The 23371-nt window shown below is 42.5% G+C and overlaps 1 protein-coding gene across 2 annotated transcripts; it reads left to right on the forward strand.

Moving 5' to 3' along the window:
- Positions 1-174: 174 nt before the first annotated feature.
- On the forward strand, positions 175-21681 carry zbtb10 (zinc finger and BTB domain containing 10). Of its 2 annotated transcripts, XM_026155775.2 has the most exons (5): positions 175-1089; positions 8811-9840; positions 16569-16634; positions 19091-19266; positions 21151-21681. In XM_026155775.2, the coding sequence occupies exons 1-5, from the start codon at positions 421-423 to the stop codon at positions 21430-21432; spliced, it is 2223 nt and encodes a 740-aa protein (XP_026011560.2). In that variant the 5' UTR covers positions 175-420; the 3' UTR covers positions 21433-21681. The 2 variants fall into 2 exon arrangements, with proteins under 2 accessions (XP_026011560.2, XP_026011561.2); XM_026155776.2 differs by lacking the exon at positions 16569-16634.
- Positions 21682-23371: the final 1690 nt, after the last annotated feature.

The following is a 23371-nucleotide window of genomic DNA, read 5'->3' on the forward strand; positions in this document are numbered from 1 at the left end:
AAAAGCATGCGGAAAATGGGTGCTTTTTTTTAAAGCACAAAAGACCCCATGCTGATCTACACCCCCCCCCCCCCGTCATCTTCCTTTAAAAAGCCACCCCCCACCACCACTACCACCAACGCGTCCCCTCCCCCCCGCCCCCTCTGGTCGAGGTGCATTGTGGGGAGGAAAGTCGTTGCCATTCGACCTCTGCGGGGCCTGCGCGGACGCAGCGAGAACCCTGAAATTCATTATGCGTTTAAAACCTTTATTTATTTCCGCATAACCTACATACTCTCACCGGGAGGGCCGAGCGGAGCGCAGAAACGACGACGGTCCATCTCTTTCGGAAAACACATCGGTTATAAACACAGCATTTTAATCGGAGGAGGGGGGATACTGTTGAGAAAGTGAAGATTCTAACATATATTAAGAAAAAAAATGTCCGGTGAGAGAAACCGCAGGTCGCTGGCTTTCCGAGGAGGTGGATTAGCTGGGTTAACGGGTTCCAGCGGTATCGGTGGGGGGAACTGTAACAGCTGGGAGGCCCCGGCCTGTCAAGATCGACATTTTAACGGGAACAGGCCGGATCAAGAGGAGGACAGGGATCTGGGGGCGAAAGGACCATCGCAGAAGAGAGTGGAGGGCGCTGGATCTGTCAGCGATAGCACGGAACCCGAGGCGGAGGAAGAAGAGGACCCGGAAGGGGGCAGTCGGGCAGCTGCGGAGGGCGACGATCGTGTCGACTCGGTGGAAGCGGAGGACGGGTCCGGGGACGGGAAAAACTGGGTTGCGGGGAACGGTCACAGCAACAGCGCTGACGGCCAGGAGACTGCCAGGGGAGGCGAGACGGGATCCAGGAAATCTGGGGTAGAGATGAGACCGCAGACGCTGCTTCAGAAACACTCGCTTTTCCACGCTTCGTGGTTGCAAGAATTTCCATGGCTCAAATTTTGCCAGGAGACTGGACTCATGTCGTGCTCCTGGTGTCACAACATTGCCACTAAAAACAGCGACGAGCTCGTCAAAGGCAGTCGCAACTACAAGCGGGCCTTGCTGCTGAGACATCACCTGTCTTCTGAGCACGGGAGAAACGATCCCACCAAACAGGTAACGTTAGCCCAACTCCACGACGCTTTCGTTTAGTTAACTACGTAACGTGAAATACCTGTCACACCGTCGGTATACCTTAATGTCATTACCTGTTTCCCTTTTCTGTCACACATAATAGAAGTTACTTCAAATTGTAAAGCGCAGCCTGGCAGGAAAATGAGCTTTTACCTAAGCTTCACAATCCCTTCTCCCGGCTAAATAGTTAGCATCGGTGTGCGCTAACGACCACAGCTAATGTCTAGCCTAGCTTCACAAGCCGCCCGCGGCTTTACTGTTTAGCCGGAGGTAGGTGACCAGTGGCCGCATTGGAAAGCCCCTGTACCGAAGCTAAGGGGTGACAGAGTGGAAAAACAAAAGCACTTCAAAATATATTGTACTATGCAAGTTACTGTTGTGTGCCCACTCACCGGGCAAGTTAAAGACCTGCTCCAGTTTGACACCTGCTAGCTAATATCGCTCCGGAGGCTGTTTGTTGTCAAGTGACTAATTGCATGTCACAATTAACTGCTAATCACCGATAACTGCCGAAAATGAAGGGATACATATCGGACAGTGAAGGTGTTGTGGAGCACTTTTAGATGTTCACTGTACATCGCAGCTAGTCCTTTCACCAGCAGTAGTCTTGATCGCTAGCTTGCTAGAGGTCGCACAATGGCAAGGGCTCGACCCTGGCAGCCTTCGGGGAACCGCACCCCTTACCCAACCCCCCGCCTCTCATGCAGCTCTGCTGCCTCTCTGTCCCGGGTGACCTCTGGCGCATTTCTTGCTCCTCCACCTCCGCCTCCCTTTAGGGAGCTAAATTAGAGGCATTGTGCGAGAATGACCCCCCAAAATCCATAGATGGTGTCACTTGCAGTGCTGGACAAGGAGGGGAGAGTAAATCAGGTTGCCCTGAGCGTGACATCTTGCTTGCCCAGAGGCAGCGTTTGAAAAGGTTTGAAAGAGTGAAAATAGATGTCAGTAATAGGATGACACAGCATCACCTGAGCCTGTCATCCATATTTCTGGATTATTGGGCTCTGGCTATAACTTTGGGGCATATCTTATGATTAAAGGCTTATCCTGTTTGCAGACGACTGAAACCACGGGTCATACTTACAGGAAATGACTCCACTTTATTTAATAGGCACTTAAAGAGTGTGTAGTTAGCTAAAGCTCGATGTAGGTATAATTGGGTATCAGTTTCTTGAATGCCTTTTTTTAAAAAATTCAAAACACTCACGTCTTATTGCATGTGAACTGCCTTTATTGATGTCCATGAGATGTTTTTATTGCTTCGTCATTTTTTTATTACAGTTTAAGCAACACTTCTACAATACTCTTTTAGTGACCTCATAAAAACAGGGAGGGCAGATTTGTCTGTACAGTTCGGTGTCAAAGGACATTTTTCTTATTAGTCCTACAGTAGGGGGGGAGCTCAGTTCCTTTTTAAATTGCCACATCCTACCTCATATTCAGAGAATGGCTTGGGCTGTCACGAGAATTAAGAGCGGTGTGCTATTTGTCTGTGATTTGTGAGTGAAGAGGATTGTACTACTACATTTAGTTCCTTCCTTTGTACACGCAATCACTAATCAGAATGACTTAAAGTGATCCACTAACTTGTACACATCTCTAATTGGTAAGGAGAGCACTAGGAGTGGATTAGGGGCTTGGTGAGGCTTTTCCCTAGCAACAAGGACCCCAGACGCTGTCTTGAGAGGTTTTTCAGGCCATTTCCTCATAAATGGTTATAGCTGAGTAGATAAAGATTGAATTAAAGCTTAAAGCCTTCTTTCTTTTTTTTCTGAACTATTTATCTTTTGTTTTTATGCTTCCTCAACTTGGTCTGCCTTTTTAAAGTAAACAAAACAGCAAACACAGTACTGCTGAAATAATAGGCAGCAGTGTAAGCGAGACAGCATTATGAAGCAGTACATTAAAGGGGAACTACGGTGTTATGAGGCAACGTCTTGTTCTATTCACCCATTCCTGATGTTAGTCAGGCCTCTGCTGCATTTGTTAAACCTAATTCAATTATCTGTAGCACACCAGGGCAGCTGTGTTAAATGTGGGTATCCTTGGAGAAGGGGGCCGTTGTCCTTAATTCTCTAGATGCTGTCTTATGGTCAGATTGTTCCCCGTGCTCACTAGAGGGGGAAAAAAAGGGTAAACGGAGGCAAAAGGAGACAAGGTTTTCTGAGATTAGATATGAAGTCACATATGTACGACCATTTTAATTAAATTAAATTCTCAGAAAAGTTTTATTTTTTATGGTGAAAAATGGGCAGTCCATACACTTCTTTTAATACGTATTTAAAGGAGGGCGGCTGAGGGTGTGTTAAACCCACTCTAGATGTTACAGAGTGATAGAGAAAGTTCCTTGTCATGGTTGTGTGCAGAGACTATGTGGCTGGTATTCCTCTTAACATGATGACACAGAGAGATGTGTAATTGTCATTTGTCACACCAAGTTTTTGACAGCCATTCTCTCTTACCCCTCATTTACTTCCTTGTTTTCGTTGTTTGTTTTTTTTGTTGTTGTTGAGTATAAATGACAAATTTAATCCCCATCTCGCCTGTTCACCAGAGATCAGCGATATGTGCCCGAACCAGCTCAGGATACGGCTGTAGTCAGGTCAGATGATGTATGTTGACCCATTTGATTTGATGGCCAAACAAACACTACTGTGTTGGTCTAAATGAGGGTGTAAGATGATATCACTACACTTAATTCTCCAAAAGGGAAATTAAGATATGTTTAGGCTTCTTTTTTATATGTAATTTTCATCCTGTCATTTTAGTAGAGACAAACATAGGGCTGCATCATTAATCAAACTTTAATTTCAGTTATAATTTTGGCTTCTAACGATTATTGAAATAAGATAAAGAGCGGAGATAAAATGATTATTTGACAGTGTCTCTCTTGTTCTTGTGTTTCAACCCCACACACTTTCTTTTAGTTTTGTTGCTCCCTAAAAGCCCACTTTCCCTTCCTGCAGGCCGGGACACGTTTAGTTCGGGTCGTATTTCTTTCTCTTTTCATTATTTGTTTAATTTCTGTTGAATTGCAATTAAAGCTGAAGGAAATGCTTTTTTCCCAAAGTCTCTGAGAAATGATGACATTAATATTGGCCTGAAAAATTCAGATTTTAATTCTTGTTGTAGCCCTAGACAAACACCATATTCATTGTGATTGAGTGTTCCCACAAGGGATAAGGGGTCCAGCCTATTGCCAGCCTGGTGCCTAGCAGATAGACCGGGGTGGATACGCGGGAGGGGGGTGTTTATTGGGGGACGCAGGTCAGGGGAATGGGTGGGGAGGAGCCGGAGGGAGAATTCTTCTCGTTGAGTCTGTCAGTGACACCCCCGGCTCTTTAGCATTGTTGGGAGGCAGGGACTCGCTTAGTGCAGCCCTCCCACACCTTGGGCCAAATGCACACTGCAGTATTGTTCTAGCATCTGGGGACAGACGGGTTGGGTGAGGAAAGGGGGGGCTGAGTGAAGGATACACTAGATGGAGGGAGTTAGTGAAAGACTGGTGGAGATGGCCTCGGGGTTGGGCTGGTCATGGGACTGGATAGATGGAGGGTGGTGGGGTATAAGTGAGGGGACTGAGGCAAACATGTGTGCATAAAAGGTAAACAAAAACTGGCTCCAGTGGGTTATTATGTTTCAAGGGGACCTTGTTGTATGACATGATCTGTTGGAGGTGTGTCTGAGTGTTTGCCATGGATCTGCTGGCCTTGGGGGCATTGTGGTTTGTTTGGGTTTGTGGTTGAGTTTGTTGAAGTATTCTTTTCTACAAGCAGTCAGAGCATCAAGGCTCGGGTTTATGACCATCTTGGTTTGTTTAATCCACCTGTAAATCAGCAGTTATTGGCTTTTCACTGTAAGATTTTGAAGCATTCATGTTTGACCTAGATCAAAGCACCCTCTTGGATGCTGTGCTCTCTTTCTGCCTTTTATTCTTCCACCCCTGGCATCTCTGGCTCAAATAAAAACCCAGCCACGTCATGACTGGGGGAGGCTGATATTGTCCCCACATTCTCTTTTGGCTCAAGCTGGTTTTGCCTCCAGCATCTGCTGTGCAGGGTTGATCTGCTGGTTCTCTTAAGCTCCCATCTCACACATGGCACATCTGGAGAAAGAATGATGCTGCTCATGAAGCCAGTATGGAGCAACTTAGCCCGGATAAAAGCTGAGAGGAGTCAGGGTGTTTGGGAGCGGGATGGTTAGTTGCTGCAAATGATAAGCAGTCTGCAAGTTTGTGGGTGTTGGTTTATTTGTGGTATTTGAGATGTATTTGTTTTTATTTATTTATTTTCTGAGTCTGTTGAGCCCTGAAGTTGTCATTAAGGTTATTTTATTTCATGCTGTTAGGTGGAAAATTGAAAACTCTGGGCAAAAACAAACAAGCATGAGTGTTGACAACCTAAGTTGAAAGCATATCCGACTCCCCTTGTTGCGATCGCTCTCCTGCCTGTCACCACAACGCTATATTAACCCCCACCCCACCCATAGTACTCAACATGATAACTGTGCCCCTCCACAGGCTTTGATGTGTATATCATGGAATAATTTCTCTCCCTCTCTCCTCATCCTCTTAGCCTCACCCACATGCACCATGGCTCCTTTCTATGCTTGCAAGTGGGAGCTGCTGTGTAATAAGAGAGTGAGTGCCGAGCCTTTTCACAAAGGCCCACAGTGAGTGGACAATAAGCCTAGGGGAGAACACGAGCTATTGTGAAGGCTAAAATGGGGTGACCCAACTCCTTCTCTATCACGCTCGCTTTCTGTCCCCCTCTGCTCGACATTTTCTCCTCCGCCCTGTCTCTCACTGCTCTCTCAAGCTCAGCCTTTTATTCATTTTCTTGGAGTGTGTGTTATCAGCACATTCTCAGCTTCTTTTCATATATTTCTGTCAGTTCTGTTTCTACGTTTTTGCTTTTTTTTTTCCCCACCAGGATGGTGCAGTGCAGCTTTCTTGTCTCCTAATGTGCTCTATCTGTGCATCCTCTATTTATTTATGTGGTCTGCAAAGTCAACCCCTCCTATCTCTCCCTCATTCTGCCTTTCGTTTTATTCCATCCCATCTCTCTCCCTCCAGCTGTGGCAGAGGATGATAAGCTCCCCTATACTGTGACCAGGCTGCCCTGGACAAGAGCTGCAGTGTAGAGCGAGTAGGGGTGGTGGGTGGGGGCTGGGTGGGGACCTCAGAGAAATGGATTTAATCTGAATTACTCGAGCTGAAACCCCAGCTGTACGTGTAGGCAGGGTTTGTGTGTGGATGTGCACGCGCGCCGGCGAGATGGTGATGGGTGGGGGCAAAAATGCAGGGCTTGAGCAATGTGAATTATTCTGGATTAGGACATCTGCTCTGCAATTCTAAAATGAGCCAGAGATATATGCCCTGCTTGTGTACATCATGTGGGAAAACTGACATACATGTTCTGGGTTTATGATTTTGTGTGTATACATACATACATACATACATACTTTTTTGGGGGGAGGGGGGCGCATTGTATTTTGTCTGTGAGTATATATGCATTTACTTCACCCCAGACTGTGTGTTATGTGATGTTTGCATTAAGCATATGCATGCACATCTCTATACACACCTCTTTCTCCTGCTCTGTGTTAGTCGGGCTCTTTGCCCTTCAACTCTTTCCAGGTGAGTGGGGTTTGATGCCTTTGCCTGTACCCCTCCCATGCTTGTTTTGGATACTTCTCAGGCCTCCTGGTCTATTTATGGCCTATTTCCTGTTCATCAAGTGACAGAATTTAGTTGTTTAGAAACAGAATATGTGCAAAACGTTGAATCCTGTGAATCTGTAGTAGAAACTAACTAAAGAATATAAATGGAAAGAAAACATGTTTTAATGAAGGGGGAGAAAAAAATAAAACAAACTCAAGACATTGAGACATTTCAAAAATGCTCCTAGCACAGTTATGGCTAGTTTCTTAATGGTGCCTCAAACTGTGTTATCAGGACATACAAATGGATAGAGGTCTTAATCCAGAATTATTCTTATCCATGCGAGTGTATATAGGGGTCACTGAAAGTCCATTTGTTTCATTCTGTGTAGTGTTAATGTTATGTGTTTGTTTTCTTCCCTTTTTGAAACCACGGTCTGTATCTAAAAGACTAATGTAGCAGCAGTGATCTCACCCATCGGTTTGTAGATTCTGCATTTTGAAGGCTCTACTTTTCTTTTTTCTTTTATAGCCATCGCCATCTTTTTTTCTTTCTGAGGCCGGGAGTGACCGTGTTTAGGTGAAAGGGTGGACTGATAAGTTATCAGCTAATGCTACAGTTAGCAAGCTGATTTCAAAGATTGTGTAGGTTCATTGCAGAGACACATCTCCTACAACAGAAGGGTAGAATCTTGCTTACCAAAACTGAGACACACTTGTTAAGTAAGTCATGTTAATTCTTGAAATGACTGCATTGAGAATCTCCAAAAGGAGAAAAGACTGAGGCTATGTCCAGTTTTCTCTCCGCTTTGACCTCCTGTCCACACTAAGATGGCGCTTTCCTCAAGGGAAAACACTCTCAAAAACGCATACATTTCAAAACGCAGCTGTCCCGTCGCAGTGTGGACACACGAAAACGCAGACTTTCTAAAACGATGATGCATTTTAGTCATGTGACGCAGTCACGTGACCAAATAAACAAAGATAGCAGAGTGCGTTATACAGCGGTTGTTTTGATTGCTCCAGATAGCTTTTCTTCAAGTTCTTTAATTCTCAATGGCTTTTGCGCATGACTGGAACGTAAGCGTTTTGGGCCGTTTCAATGTGGACGCACAACTCTGTGAAAATGACTGAAAACGCTGGTGTGGACGCGGAGCCTTTTCAGTTTTCAAATCTATCAGGGCTAGCTAGTGGGGACGTACCCTAAGGAGGGGAACTTCAGGAGGTGTATTGTTAACACCTGGGAGTCATGGCGACTATAACCATGGTTTTAAGCCTTATCAATATGAAATTATTCAAGTTATTAAAAAGAAAATTCATTCCATACATGTCAACATTTTAATACAGGCATTTAACGTGTGTCTCTCTCACTGAGCCAGTCTTTAGTGGCCATTAAAGGAACTGTATTCTCTATTTGCACTTTCATTCAGTCCTTGAGTTTTCCGCTTACTTGGAACACAACATCTGGCAGGAGTTGAATCAGTCAGATATTTGACTTGATCTGTGCCTGATTGGTCACTAATGCTTACCTCAGAAACGTGTTAAGTTTTTGTAACGCTTGCTTTAGCTGAACAAACATGCCATCGTGCTCAAATATGGCGTCATGTTCAGGTTTTTGCAGGCATTCTATTGGTACATAGAATAAGATGTGTTACTTTTGTTTGTGATGGTTGAATACAGTCATTTCTCGTGTTTATTAATATGTGGTTGTGTTTTATGTTTACATTTGCAGCTGTGGAATTTGGTTTAGAAAACACATTGACATTAGTGTGTTACCTAGCCTTAAAGTACTGGACCTTGCCTTCCGTCATTCCCACCTCCCCGTTAACAGCAGCCTGTCAAACCAGTTTCACCCCCAGGACAGGTGCAACAGTGTCGTTGGGAACCCAGTGGGTGTATTTGTTTTTTGTAAAGACAGGACTTACAGGAAGGGAAAACATTTGTGTACGATTGCATTTATGCTTGCGCTTGCAAATTACTTGTGTGGGCACACACAGTTTTTTAAAATACTTTTTTTTTTCTTCTTCCTTCTTGCTTAAAAGGAGACACTGAGGCCCTCGGACAACACCAGCCCCTCCACTAACTGCACAGAGGAAGACTACCGCAACAAGCCCAACGAGAACTCCTACTGTTACCAGCTTCTACAAGAGCTGGACAAGCAACGCAAAAGTGGCATCCTCTGTGACGTCAACATTGTCGTCTCGGGCCAGGTGTTCCGCGCGCACAAAAATATACTGGTCGCAGGCAGCCGCTACTTCAAAACCCTCTACTGTCTGACCAAGAGCGAGACCCAGGACCAGACCACGGTCACACACCTAGATGTTGCTGCTGTGCAGGGCTTCTCGGTCATCCTCGACTTTCTCTACTCTGGGAATCTGCTGCTCACAAGCCAAAATGCCATTGAGGTGATGTCAGTTGCTAGTTACCTCCAGATGACAGAGGTTGTACATTCTTGTAGGGCTTTTATAAAGGATGCTCTGAACATCAGCATCAAGCAAGAAGCTCCCGATTCCGTGGTGGTGGACTACAACAAGAGGCAGATGGTGGCCAAAGAGGGGCAAAGGGGGCTAGACCGTAAGCCAAGTAACTTCTGGGCGACAAGCATCCTGTCAAAGCTATCAATCAAGGCCAGCAGCAATCAAGGGAAGGAGGCAATGGAAGAAGATGACGAAAATGGCCGCGTGAAAGAGGAGACGAGTGATATAGAGGTGACAGTGGTCGGGGGTGAGGGCTGTGCCCTGGTAACCCCTGGAGCCTCTGGTAGCTGGACCCACCACGACAACTCATCTGATTCAGCAGAGACCAATGAAATGCGGGCGACAAGTGGCCAGACGCGGGTCTTCGTCTGGAACGAGCCAGCCACAGGCGGCACGGCCGCATCACCCGCAGCAATAAAGCGAGAGGCACCAGATGCTGCAGCTGGAAGTGGACGGAGGAAAAAACAAGCTACAACACGGCGGTTTGTCTACAATTTCCCACCAGAGCCTGAAGAGGGATTTGATGAGGGGATGTTCATCCAGCCTTCAGCCTCCTACCCCAGAGAGGACTTCTCCTCGCTCTCCGAAAATGCTGGTAAGACACACATTTAACACGCCTTTTCAACTTTACAACAGTCTTGCTATGAGATGTGAGAATATGTGGATTGTCCTTTATAGCTAATGCTAAGTAGTAATTAGCATAAGAAATTTTGTTTCTTGTGTAAGTGTTTATATTCTTCCTTTACCCCTCCCCCCATCATGCCTGACAAACTCCTTCTGTCAGAAACTCCTACAACACACAGTGGAGCCTCAGACCGAGCTCTTGTCCTCCGCTGTAAAGCATCTCTGCACTCTTGGTAGTCACATGACACATTAAAACCTTGTATTTAAAGTGAATAATGTAAACGAACCCTTTTTTTTGTCCAAATGCAGAATAACGCACTGTGCTTTAGAAGTAATTCCAACCTTGAAAGGAGTCTGTAGCTGCACATTTGTCGGCCAAAAAGGTTTTAAAAAATATAGTGAAGATTACTGAGTAGAGCCCTGAAACATGAGTGGTTCAAAAGCAACATTCAGTTGGCTTTATCATCAAGTAACAAACTTTTCCTACTTGCTAACCCAATAAAAGCACAGATTGAACCCAAAGCAGTCCAATCTGTGCTTTTCAAGCATCTAACCTGCCATGAATGGTCAATAATTAAGCCAATCCTGGACTCGGGCTTCACCAAATACTCCAGACCGTTGGGCTCATAAAAGTTAAGAGATGAGAGATCTAGATATGTTAATGTTGCCAGGTCTGTCCTTCTAACGCTGAGGTCGTTTTTGTTTCTGTAAGAGACTTTCATGTATTCCATTTCTTGAAATCTTCTGTCCTTTCAGTCTTTTTCTCTTCTGTTTAACACTGGTTACATTTGTACTCTGTCTGTTCCTTCATCCACCCTATCCAGTCCGCATACGTTGTAGCACTCTTAGTAATCTCTTCTTAGATCCAGCCTTCTCCATCTCTTGTTGCCATTAAGCATGGCTCTCCATCTAACCATAATGATATCACATATTAAGTGGAGTGGTATGGATAGGGGGAAGAGGATGTGAAGACTGTGTGTAGAAGAAGTAGAGAACTACATTTTATGTACGTGTGGTGTGAGAGAGACAGAAGCCCTCCCTGATGCGGGATAATGAAGAAAGCAGGGGAAGTATTTCTTCCCGCAGACCTCCCTAAATGCACTTGAATGCTCTTTGTGCCTCCAAGGCCTCTTTTAAAATGTACGTGTAGCGATGCTGGGTGTTGGCCTAGAGAGAGTTCACTTAAAGCTGTTAGTTTTTAACATGTGTGCTCCATGTCTCTGTTCAGTATATACAGCTTTTTTCCAAATAAAGAGATGTTTATGGCTTTGTGTAAGATATCAATCACATGAAAAAGGTTTTAAGGCAGCTGTTTACCCCGAAATTATATTTTCTGTCCAACAGTACATTTACCTCAACTACCAGATTTTTAGTCGAGCAGTATGTGCTGCGTTTTCAATGTAAATAATGATCGGCTCACCAAAATATAACCACCTCCTCATCCAGACGCTTAAACCCTTTAACTACTACAGTCAAGAACCTTGAACGTCTGTAACTAATGGCCGGCCTTTTGTGAAATATCTGCGAGTGGTGGTGTCTAGAGAATTTAAGGCTAAAATGTGCAGCACATTATGCTGCTGCTGTTTGATGTTGGAGAGGAGGGCGCTTCACCTCTTTTTAGGTCATAAGAAATGTAGCCCCGCTTGTGCGCTAAACATGTGATACAACGTTCATTTAAGGTTAAATTGTACCGTTTGTGGTATTTCTCTGGTTCTGGTGTATTCTAAGCGGGGGTTTTTTGTTTTGTGTGTGTATTAGTGTTAGTTCCCATTTTGGAGTAGTGCTACAGAGTGCAGACTAAGTTAAGTTGCTGAGGGTTTTTTCTTCTTCTGAAGATTAGAGCTGAGGTTGAAACTACAAAAGTTTTGGCAAAGAATCCTGATCTCATCAGCTGTTTTGAACAAGTCTAAATATGTCATCTCAACGTCCACCTTTGTGGTGTTCGTGTCACATACAAATGACGTCACAGGATGTTCAGCCGCATTGCTATAACGACCCCACGCAAGGTGGTACTTAATTGCGGTGAAAAATGAGTCGTACTGCCTCGAGTCCCGTCAAGCTGATCTGAGTAGGTACCAGTGTTGGGACTAACACGTTATTAAGTAACGCGTCACAGTAACTACGTTATTATTGTGGTAACGAGCACGGTAACTAGTAGAGGTGGGACTCACCATACATCCCACGATACGATATTATTGCAATTTTTTAAAATATTTTGCGATATTCAGATTCTGTACATAAAGGTAAACTTTATCAATATTCATTTTATTTAATATCAAAGTCTCGCACTCAGTCTTTCTCTCATTTCAGTCAGTTTTATTGTTGAAAAACTGAACGGTTTGTATTACAGTCTAGTCCAACTTAACTGAATGCAACCATCTGGTACAATTATAGCTATTCTGAACTAAGCAATTTATGAAAACTATGCAGCCCCTTCAGCAACTGAAGAATTTGAAAGTAAATTAAAACAAAATATAATTTTACATAAAATAAAAAAGTTTTAAACTTAATTTAAGACATGTTTTATTTTAATTAAGTTAAAATAAGTAAACTGTCATGTTTATTGCTGCCAAAAAAAAGTTAAACACATTTGGACAGTGAAGGAATGTCAGGATTCTTGCTCAGAAAAAGGATCAACATGCTCTGAAGTCAGAGCACAAAAACCTTTTTTTTGTAACAAAATATCGATTTCTGCTGTCCCTGTATTGATACATTATTAGCAAACAAAATATCACGATACTACACAGTATCGATTTTTTCCCCCACCCCTAGTAACTAGTTATTATGCCAAAATCAGGAACGCGTTAATCGTTACTGGGATTTAGATAGGGTCGTTATTCATTACTTCGTGTGGTGGCTATCGTGGAGCTTCCACAGATTCAGTAGCATTAGCAAGTGGTGGAGGCCAGCAGGTGGATGAGGGAAAGGGCGAGGCGGACCGAGGCGGCCGCTGGTGTCAGGTGAACTGAACTTCAGGTAAGAAGTTATGACCTGCAGTCTATCCGGGTCAGATATAAACCAAGTTTAGGTGGAGTTTATTTTCGTTATGCTGACTTTTTCGTACAGTGTACTAGCTAGCATGACGGAGTTTCTATACAGCTGGGTAGGTGCTATGATGTTTCTGATGTTGAACTTTATTTTATTCATAAGGTTAATTATTAGAGTTGCCAACCATCCCGTTTAAAAAAAACGGAATCGTCTCATATTCAGAGAAAATATTACGCGTTTCGTATTGAGGTGAATAGGAATGCAGTTTGTCCGGTACTTCAGCTACAATGAAAAAGACACAAAGCGGTCTCTTCTTCTCTCATTCTCTCTCCCTCACTCTCCTGTTGCTACTTCAATCATGAAACTGATCAATGATCAGCTGATCGGCTTTTCTCTCTCGTTTGTTTATCGCTCACTTTGTGCCAGAAAGAGGAAATGTTGCGCTAAACAACAGCAGCACGTTTAAGCTTGATCAGCTGTTGTTAGAATTTATTTAATATTACTTTCTAGTATCAGCTGATGTTTGCTGGAACCACAGCCATAAACACTGCTGATCATGATATCGGTTTGGATATGTGGTGAGAGGGAAGCATGAAGATGAAACCAGGAGATGTCCTTACTGAATCATCAGAGCTGAACAGGTGATGGAGAAACAGGTTTGCCTTTTAGGTGACATGGATGAGTTGAAGGGAAGTTATGAACTGTTTCTGAGAGACAAATAACACCAGGATCTTTTTTTTTTTTTCTCCTTTAACGTAGCTGACAGCTGGTAACTGTGCAGGGGCGGGTCTAGCAAAGTTTTGCCAGGGAGCCAGGTAGGGCATTAACAGGGAAAGGGGGGCACAAAGAAATACTTTTCTTTCTTATTCTCATTTAAAATATCTAGCTCTTAAAAAAAAATGATCTGAATCTTACAACAAACGATTGATAGATTGACGCATATATACCATCAAAACGGTGTACATCACTGTCACAATAGCATTTGTTTTCATTCAAAGGCTTTATGATTTTTCCTATAATGGCGGGCCGGTCTCTAGTCAAAACGCCTGGACCGATTTTATTATTTTTAATTTTTTAATTTTTTTTAAATTTATTTATTTATTTTTTTGTCCCAGGCAGCTCATCTGCAGTCTGGTGTTGCCTACATCTTCCTATTCGGAAGGCAGAATTTCCGAGTTCTGAGTACAATCGAAAGCACCACAACTGCAGTTTTCGTGTTGGATGTACAAAGCACACATGACGCTGTGACGTAGGCTAGAATCATGGCAGCAATCAATGACGGTCCAGGCGTGGGATTTCTCTCGTGGAAATATGCACATTATTTTTTCCTTTCTATTGGTAGGTGGCGCAGTGCACTTGTGGCAAGTAAGCAAGCTAGAAGACTGGCAAAGTTATGGAAGCAACACATTAACAAGAGAATTCTGAGTAAAACCAAAGTTACTTTCCCTAGTAACTAGTTACTTTGAAAGTAATGAGTAACTTGAAGTAAATGAGTTACTTTTGATAGAAGTAACTAGTAATGTAACTAAGTTACTCATTTAAAGTAACTTACCCAACACTGGTAGGTACTAATGGTAAAACGACTGTAGACTGACCTCTGGGAGCCATAAAGACAAGTGTGTTAGACATTATTTGACAGAAACCTCCATATCCCTGTTATTTCTGACTGTTTAATGGTACCTTGTACTACTGTGTAATCTTTAAAAGTGGTTAATAAATGGTACAAAGCTGGTGAGTTTTCCTCTGTCTCTGGGGAGGTGACGATGCTAAAAAAAACAACAACCCTGAGTGTACTTCTCCACTCTGCAGAAGATCACTAACCTTTGTCCTCATTCTATATAAGTAGATTTGGCTCCCTCAAGTTTTTTTTTTTTTTTTGTGTGTTTTTTTTCCCCCCCTCATTTTATTATAAATGTATTACTAAAAAAAAATTCATCAGATCTCTGGAGCCAGCATTTTGCAAATTGTGGTTCTAGTGAGTTATTTTAGACACAGGCAGCAGCCACAATGGTAGATATTCTGCATTGGTTTAGATACACTGTTGTCTGATTGAAAGATCCGTACCATTACAATTTTTCACCTCGATTGTCCAGCGCCATTTATGGACAAAAAGTTTCTTGTCAGAGCGGTCGGTTGGTGACGGCATTTCCCACAGTCTAGCCTTGATTAGCCATGTACTGAATACAGTGCTCAATTGTTGTAATTCAGTCTTGATTTGTGTGTCACATGATCTTCTAAATCTACATATACTTGGATAGAAAATACTAGAATGATCCATTTCCGTCATTAGTACAAGTACACACCACAAAAACTCTTCTGCTGGCTTAAACTACACAGCTCTCTCGCACTAGCTGCCTTGCATATTTCTCTTTGAGTGAATAGTCATCGAGCAATACTAGCTGTCCCAGTTTCCCACAGTGATGTCACGCTCTTGGCTTTCATTTTGCTTCATTTTGATCTGTGTAGTCGCGCTCCAAGGATGGAAACATTTTAGCACAAATGGAGGCCTTTGTTTGTTACAGTTTTTGAAAGGGATAATAAAAACTGTAACTTTTTATCAGTCTTCTTCTTGTTGTGCTTTAGATTATTCGTTGTTGCAAACAACTGTCAATTATTTCCCTGTTTTTCATAATTAGTCTGGCCTTTAAATTGGGCTGACTAGTGAAATATGTCAGTTTTTTAGCGTTAAAGGTAACGTCCCAAACTATTCAAATATTTAATTATGAGCTGTGAAAGCTCAGAAAAGCAGCAATTAATTCTTGGCAGTGGTTCAGTTGTAAAGACGGCTGATGTTGAAGGAAGGTTGGTGTTGAATAGGATAAGAGCAATTGAAAGTGAAGAGTGTTTCAAGGTTATGTTACTCTGCTGGTGCTGCCTGTTCTTCCTACACCAAGCCCACAGCCATTACTCATGGCCAGTAAATTCTTTGGCCAAACAAGACTGTTGGATTGTTTAAAGGGTGGGTGCTGCAAAGGCACAAAGAGCAGGTGAAATGTATTTGCATGCACGCTGGTCTCTGTTGTAGCACACCCATACACACCCACACATAGAAACAACCCACCACTGCTCACCCTACCCCCAATCCCTGCGAGGTGCAAAGCCGCAAGGGGCAGTCCCTTCTCTCCCTAATCCACTCTAATGCACTGGGGCTGTCCTCACTATTCCAAATATTGACCCAGGGAGAATGGAGACACACACTCTCTCTCTCTCTCTCTCTCTCTCTCTCTCACTCACTCACTCACTCACTCACTCACTCACTCACTCACTCACACACGCACACACACAAAGGGGTGTGTCTTTAATGGGCTCTAAGCGTTGATGCTTTACGAACCGGACGTGCACGTACACACACACACACACACACACACACACACAGGTGCTCACACTAGTGCTTACAAAAGCTGAGTGTAAGATGAGCCGTGTGAGGGCTCGACTCTGTCATCCTCCAGTTAACCCCCTTCCTGCTGGTGCCTCCTTAACTTGTTGCGCTGGTTGGTGGAAAACACACTGCTTTACATACAGTAGGGGCCTGTGTCTTTGTGTTTGCCTATGTTGTTCACTGAAACTTCCATTGTTTCATGTGGGGGTGGTTAGTTGTGTACACAAGACATTGTGAGGTGTGCGTCGCCCCCACTCCCCACCCCACCCTCCAGCTCTCAACCACCTCTCATCTGTCTTTTTCCCTTCTCTTGTCCCTTCCCCCTTTCCCAGAGCTGGCCAATCAGATCCAGTATAGCATCATGCAAGACTTACAACAAGGGGAGTCCTGGGAGAATGGTAAGATGCCACACTCTAGACTACTGCTAAATTACCAGCTTAGGCAAATTTAGTGACTCTTGTGCAATGCCCATTATTTCAAATGAGTGTGGGAAGTCTATTTAACATGTTTTCTTTTAACAAGTGAGAAGACAAACAACCGGGTTCATTTAGGAACTCCTGTTCAACTGGTTTTAGAAGGTGCAGCTGACCTGTGATCTCTGTGAGGTGCTTTTCCACCAAAAGTTCCTGGAATTTCAAATCAGCTGATGTCCAGGCACTTTCCAAGGGGTAAAAGTTCCTCTACCGAATCGGGACTTGAGTTTCCACAGTATGTGGAAAGCCTGGGGCAAGTTTAAGCAAATTAGACTGACATATGGAAAGCAAGACTGTCTCATGTAGCTTCTTTCTCTGTAAAAATGAGCAACAACGTTTGGTGTTTAATTTGGTCCTTTGGGTTAATATCTATAAAGCTGCTAAATTAAAGCTATAACCAAAGCTTTTTTTTTTTTTTTTAAAACGGTATATGTATAACAATGACACAGAGAGCACAATTCTTTTTCTATTTTTTTTTATTATTTAAAAAAAAAAAAAAAGTAGTGTTCAACAAGGCGTGAGATGGGAAGACAAATTTAGACAAGGTTATGTGTTACTTTCAGTCTATTTATAAAGGATATGAAAATGGCCAGTGCTCCGACTCAACAGTACTGAACAGTCAACGGTACAACAAGCTGTAATTGATTTCAGTATATTCTTGAGAACCAGAATAGTCGACAGAACGGTTAACACATGCAAAATAACTTGACATCGTCACATACATGTAGGAGGGGAGAGTACTGCTTACAGTCATAAGTGACAGGGTGTGTAGTGTGTGTGTATATATAGTTCATACAGCGGGTGTGAAATGGTAGGTCAGTGGGTATACACTACTTTTTTGCATTTTCCTAAATGTTCCCTTTAAACTGGAAAAGATTGTCAAGCCATTTTGAAGCCGTCATTTCATCCCTTCAACTTCGTCTGACTCTAAACTGAGTTTAGATCAGAGTCCAGATTCCATATAGGAGCTGTGTGTTATTGACTTGAATCCACAGCACACTCTAAATTAGATTCTTTCCCATTGCTCCCAAAGTTGAGACGGATCTTCTGTTTTGATTTTGCTTTGATTGTTTGTTTGTTTTTAAATAGATGATTAATGATTTAGAGGCAGGTTAGTCAGGTGGCATCAGCTGAAAAGGTGTGATAGGGATTGGTTTTTTTTAATGTAACCTTACTGAATGTGACCTTTCACTTAAAAGAAAAAAAATCACTGCATTTAAAATGCATTTATTTAAATGTACACTTTTAGGGCAGTTTGTGAATTTACACAAAATCTGTGCAGCTTAAATTCACAGCGTGTTGCACTTCCCCGAGGTGCTTCTGTGCTGTGTTTAACACACGCAGGCCGAGTGAATACACAGGTGACCTGCTTCTCATCAACCATCGTCCCCTCCTCCCCTTAGCAACCTGCCTTGACGACTCCTCTGTTGTGCGCTCCTTGGCTCAAACAAAAGGATCAGCCCTATTACCCCACTCTCAGTGGAGACAGCCCGTTTGGAGCCTTTTCAAAATCAATACATCGTCTATTTATTTGCAAACCCAGCTGTCCTCGCTGGCTTGTAAACATACCCACAGGGTTAATGAAGAAAATGAGGGTGCAAGGACATCTGCATTATTATTGATTTACACACTGAAATAAAAATAATAAAGAAATAAATAAACATGCTGATACATAGACTTTGTCCTTGAGTGATAAAATAGCCAGGCTTTATTTATTTAGCTTGCTAATCGTGTGTTCTGTATCATTAGGCAGATCAGTGTCTATGGATTATTCAGATTGCCTTAATGCTCCTAACGAGCGTTATTAGCGTGTAGCTATCCTTACCATACCGTTATTCAGTTTATTATTTAATAAAGAGACTCATTAATTTAGTAGCCCGCTAACACTTGCCTCCTCGTTTCAATTGCAGTGCTCTGGTAATTGTATAAACCCCACCACCCACTCCCCCGACTGAACTACATGAGCCAAGCAGTAGATCCATAGATCCATGGTGCTGCTTTACATTCATGCCTAACGTAGATCTTTGTATCATCGCCATAGCGTGACCTCTGTCGTAAAGTTAACCTGCAGACCAGTCAGCAGCTACAGAGAGGGATTGCGAATCTGTCACATTTAGCAGTGTGCGTAGCTTTGCCTAAATTATGTCTGCATTACAGTTTGTGGTTTGTAATGCATTTTAACTCAGTGATTTGATAAACAGGATGTTGGTTGCTGGCACACCCCTCTGTCATCATTCGGTGGAAATGCAGCTTTTACGATAATTGTCTTGCTCCATCTCACCATTATTGGTTTAAAGCAACTTTCTTTTCCTTGAGCAAAATGTTGTCTCCTGCTGACCTTCCTGTGCATCTGCATGTTTTCTGTTTTTCTCTCTACGCAGGCGAGTCCTCACACCTAGCCCTCAATAAGCTCAAGTGCCCCCACTGTAACTACATCGCCAAGCACCGTCGCACACTCAAGAGGCATCTGATCATCCACTCAGGTGTGCGCTCTTTCAGCTGCGACATCTGCGGCAAGCTGTTCACCCGCCGTGAGCATGTAAAGAGACATTCCCTGGTGAGTTTGCATATGCACTGGATCCTCTCGCGCTACCACGTGACGTGCGCCCTCCAATTTCTGGCAAACACCACAGCGTTTTGGCCGCCCCCTCACATCAGTGCACCTCCACCTTGTGTTTTGTGTCTGGTAGCTTTTGCTCAAAGGGAGTGAGTGCAGAAGTAGAACGTTTTGGCTGCATATCTTACTTTGTAATGGTGGGAGGACTGTAGGGTCAAAAACAAAGTGATTCGAAACAAATGGAATTGTGGGATCGTCCCTCATTTCCTGCATCTAAAGATAAGGAGGCCAAGTTAATCATTGTCCTGGCATCGTCCCGTTAAAGATGGAGCATAATTACTTTACTCCTTAGTCAGTTGAGAAAGATTATCCCAGTTCCATGTAGTGAAAAAAGAAGGGGAAATGTTTCTGTGTTCCACTAGTGGTAAAAGCAGTTATTCTGGTGAGCCACTCCTAGTAGCTGGAAAATAAATGCCCAAACCCCACACCCCGGTTTTATCAATCATTAACAACAAAAAAAAGGATTCAAGTTCAATACTGGTAAAATAAAGGCTAGTATGGCACAATCAGCAAACGTGTTGGTCTGTTTTTCCTTCATCAGGGTACTGTTTGAGAATCACTGGCTGAGACGAAGACTTTGACATTGAAGGATGTACTTCTGTTTGCTTTCTTGCTTCAAGTCCGATGGGAATATTGATTCTGCTAACATCCAATTAATCACAGTAGATTTTGAGCTACTGCTTACCTCTGCTTAGCGTAGCATAGAAACTGGAAACGTATAAATGTCTAACCTAGATTAGTCTGAAGCCTCCCATCAGCTCCGAGATTACCAGAATATTACTTTCCTTAACGTGGATGGTTCAGCTCCATATTTTATTCATAGCTTCCAATAGAAGAGCTTTGCATGACTCATAATTCAGAAATAATCAGTCTTTTTAACTTGGCCTGGGTGCAGATCCTCAGCTGTTTTAGCTTTTCTCCATTCAAAGTTCCCATTATCCTCATTGTTGTGTCGTCACGTCCAGCAAAAGTGATTGAACATTAGTGGCCGAAACTCAGTTTAGAGGCACCAGGCGTGCGCGTCTCACCTCATTTTCACAACCTCAGTGTTTTTGATGTGGCCGGTGCTGACCAGACACAAGTTTACAATCGTGTCAGTTTTTACTACCATTTTAATGATCCTCAGTACAGAAGCTCAGAGTAGCAGGTTACACAGAGGGAGATGTTGCAGTAAAGTCTTTGCTTCCAGTTTTGACACTTTTTTTTTTCCCCCTCCTCTACAAGCACTGATGTGGAGGATTTTGTAAACAGCGCAGAGCTGTAGTGGCGTCACTGAACAACATGACCAATGTGGCAAGTGTAATGAGCCACTAAGGCACCAGTCCCAAAGGCCTAAAGATGGGTCAGTGCCCTCCTGGCCGAGAAAAATGTTTCCCCAACCAGTTGGCAAGTGGTTGCTTGAGATGTATGCCACTGCACCGAAAACCTCCTTGCGCTAGCTTTAGTCCAGCTAGCAGCAAGCTGGCAGATTCCTGCAGTTGCCTAGTCTCCATCAAAGACACTGAGTCATGAAAAGTGCAGCTCAAACCAGAAACGGAGACCATTCACCTTCAAAGTAAAAGTTTTGAAACTTTTGTGGTAAGCCACAACTTTTACTTCGAAGGCGAATGTTGCACTTGTGACCTATGGGAAACCTTGGTTATCTCCTAGCAACAACGGTGATCTCAAGGAGAACATTAACTTTGCTCGTGTTTAATATACTTGTATTGTGACTAAAACTAAAGAAAAGTAGCATAAGTCCACATTAGATTTACCAGTGAACGCATCGTTTACACAACAACTAACTGGAATTACTCCATGTCATCGACCCTGTCTACCTTCTAGGTTCACAAGAAGGACAAAAAATACAAGTGCATGGTATGCAAGAAGATCTTCATGCTCGCAGCAAGCGTGGGTATCCGCCACGGCTCGCGGCGCTACGGCGTGTGTGCAGACTGCGCCGACTCGCACCAGGCCACTCAGGAGGGCCTGGAGGGCATCGAGTTTCCTCGGGATGAAGACTTTGACGGGGAGGAAGGGGAAGAAGTGGAGGGCGAGGAACCTGCTGAGAACGACCAATCAAATTGGGGCGAGGGCAACGCTGGTGCTGCCCCGGAAGAGGACTAAAAAAAAAATAAATACATTTTTAACAAGCTTGAGAAACAAAAATGAATAACAGTTGATGTTTAATATATATGTATACAGAAATCTAGCTGGTAAACAATCAACTCCAAAGTGCTATCAAACCTTGAGGTTACTTAATTGTGCGAGTATATGACAAAGAGTTTGATTTTTTTTTTTTTTTTTAAAGAAAAGCTTTGCGGGAACTCCAAGATGTACAGATTTTATTATTGCTCAAATGTGTCCAACTCTGGGCCCAGCGCCCACAAGAGAACGATTTAATGACGAATAACGTGATGAATCAGGTCTTTGGTGATGTATTTTATTTCCTGTTTTGTTTTCGGGACGGGCGGGCGGGAGTCTGGTAGGGTGAAGTCGTTTTTGAGTTGAGTTAGGCCAATCATCTAAACAAAGAAATGTTAATTATTTAATTTATGAAGAGAGGTCTTTATGGTCTTATCAGATTCTATAATTTGTTTTGTTCTATTGTTTCTTTCCTTGTCTGCGAGCAGAGCCGTAGTAAGCCGTCGCTCTCTGCTGCGTCTGAGTGTGCGTTGTAGAAGTACACAGAAGAAGAGCATTACTGTCCACAGGAAGATTTTACCTTGCTCTGTAGATTTTTTTTTTTCTTATATGCGCTAAATATTATTCTTTTCTGTGTTTTATGTTTGTTTGTTTTTTTTCCTTCCCTGCACAAAATCTTGGAACCAAAAAATCTGTTTTGCGACTCTAATGTATTACAGCCATATTTATGATTAATTTAAGAGGGCTGTGATATTGTGCCAAACAGACCGCACACCAAGATTAAGCAGGAAACAAAAACTACTGAATTTAAACAAAAAAAGAGAAAAAAAAAAAGATGAGAGTGAGAGAAAGATGATGTTAGGTTTGTTGTTAAGCGGGCAGGGTGGGGGAAGATGATTTAAAAAAAACAAAAAGAAAGTACAAGGGGAAATGTTATTGCTAGCTTTACACAAATCACGGCGTCACAGTAACACTTTATTATTATTATTATTATTATTATAATACAAAAGCATTTGAATTTCACTTAAAGCTTGAATTTTGCCAAATGACGAAACGTTTGGTGCTGTAATGCTTGTTGCAGAATACTGGACCTACAGGCTATATATGATGTTTATAATCATAAAGCTTAAACTGACTCAGTTATGCATATGTAATCAGCTTAAACTATAGAAACACTGTTGTGCTACAGCGACTATCAGGTATGCTTTGCCATTGTTTTTAAGCTTATTTTAAAAAAAAAAAAAAATTTATTTAATGCACACACGCGCACACACATCCACACATACATGTACAACGTTTTTGTAGAACTACCGGCAGTACTTGCAATTGACATTTTGAGGACCTAAGTGGACATCCATACCCGTTTGTTTATATTTGGTACTGAGGTATAAAGTAAATACAGTATATCTATATATTTTGAATCACTTGAACGTTGGTTGTGAGGGTGGGGGGGTCAGGGAGGCGTGTAGAAATCATCGTGTGTGATGTTTTTAAGTGTAAAAGAACTCCATTTTTTTCATATGATAGAGAAATGTCATCGTTTAATTTGATGTCTTTTTTTTGTTAAGGTCTGCCAGGTAGAAAACACTTTGTTCCACAAAAAGTGAAGCTCTATGGCGCCTCATAGACATGCACTTACTTTTGCGTTCATTAAATAATTTTCTTTTTATGTTTCTGTGTTTTGTTTTTTGTTTTTTTTTGTTTTGTTTTTTCTCCCCAAAAGCGGGTCTGAATGGAACTGTTTTCTTCCAATGTGTGACTTTTTTTTTTAATTATTATTATTATTAGGGTTTTTTTGTTATTTAATATATATATATATAGACTCCAAAATGCAATCAAGACTGTTAATTTCTATTTGTCCAACCAAAATTGTTGTTTGTAATTATTGATGAAATATAATGTATGAGAAAAGCCAGGTGAA

The sequence above is a fragment of the Astatotilapia calliptera genome, chromosome 22, assembly GCF_964374335.1.
Source record: "Astatotilapia calliptera chromosome 22, fAstCal68.1, whole genome shotgun sequence".
NCBI lineage: Eukaryota > Metazoa > Chordata > Actinopteri > Cichliformes > Cichlidae > Astatotilapia > Astatotilapia calliptera.

Excerpts from the sequence above, each read along its gene's own strand:
- zbtb10 (XM_026155775.2), top strand. The coding sequence starts at position 421 with ATGTCCGGTGAGAGAAACCGCAGGTCGCTGGCTTTCCGAGGAGGTGGA. Across the intron at positions 1,090-8,810 it reads GAAACGATCCCACCAAACAG|GAGACACTGAGGCCCTCGGA; the intron begins GTAACGTTAGCC and ends CTTGCTTAAAAG. Across the intron at positions 19,267-21,150 it reads ATGTAAAGAGACATTCCCTG|GTTCACAAGAAGGACAAAAA; the intron begins GTGAGTTTGCAT and ends TCTACCTTCTAG.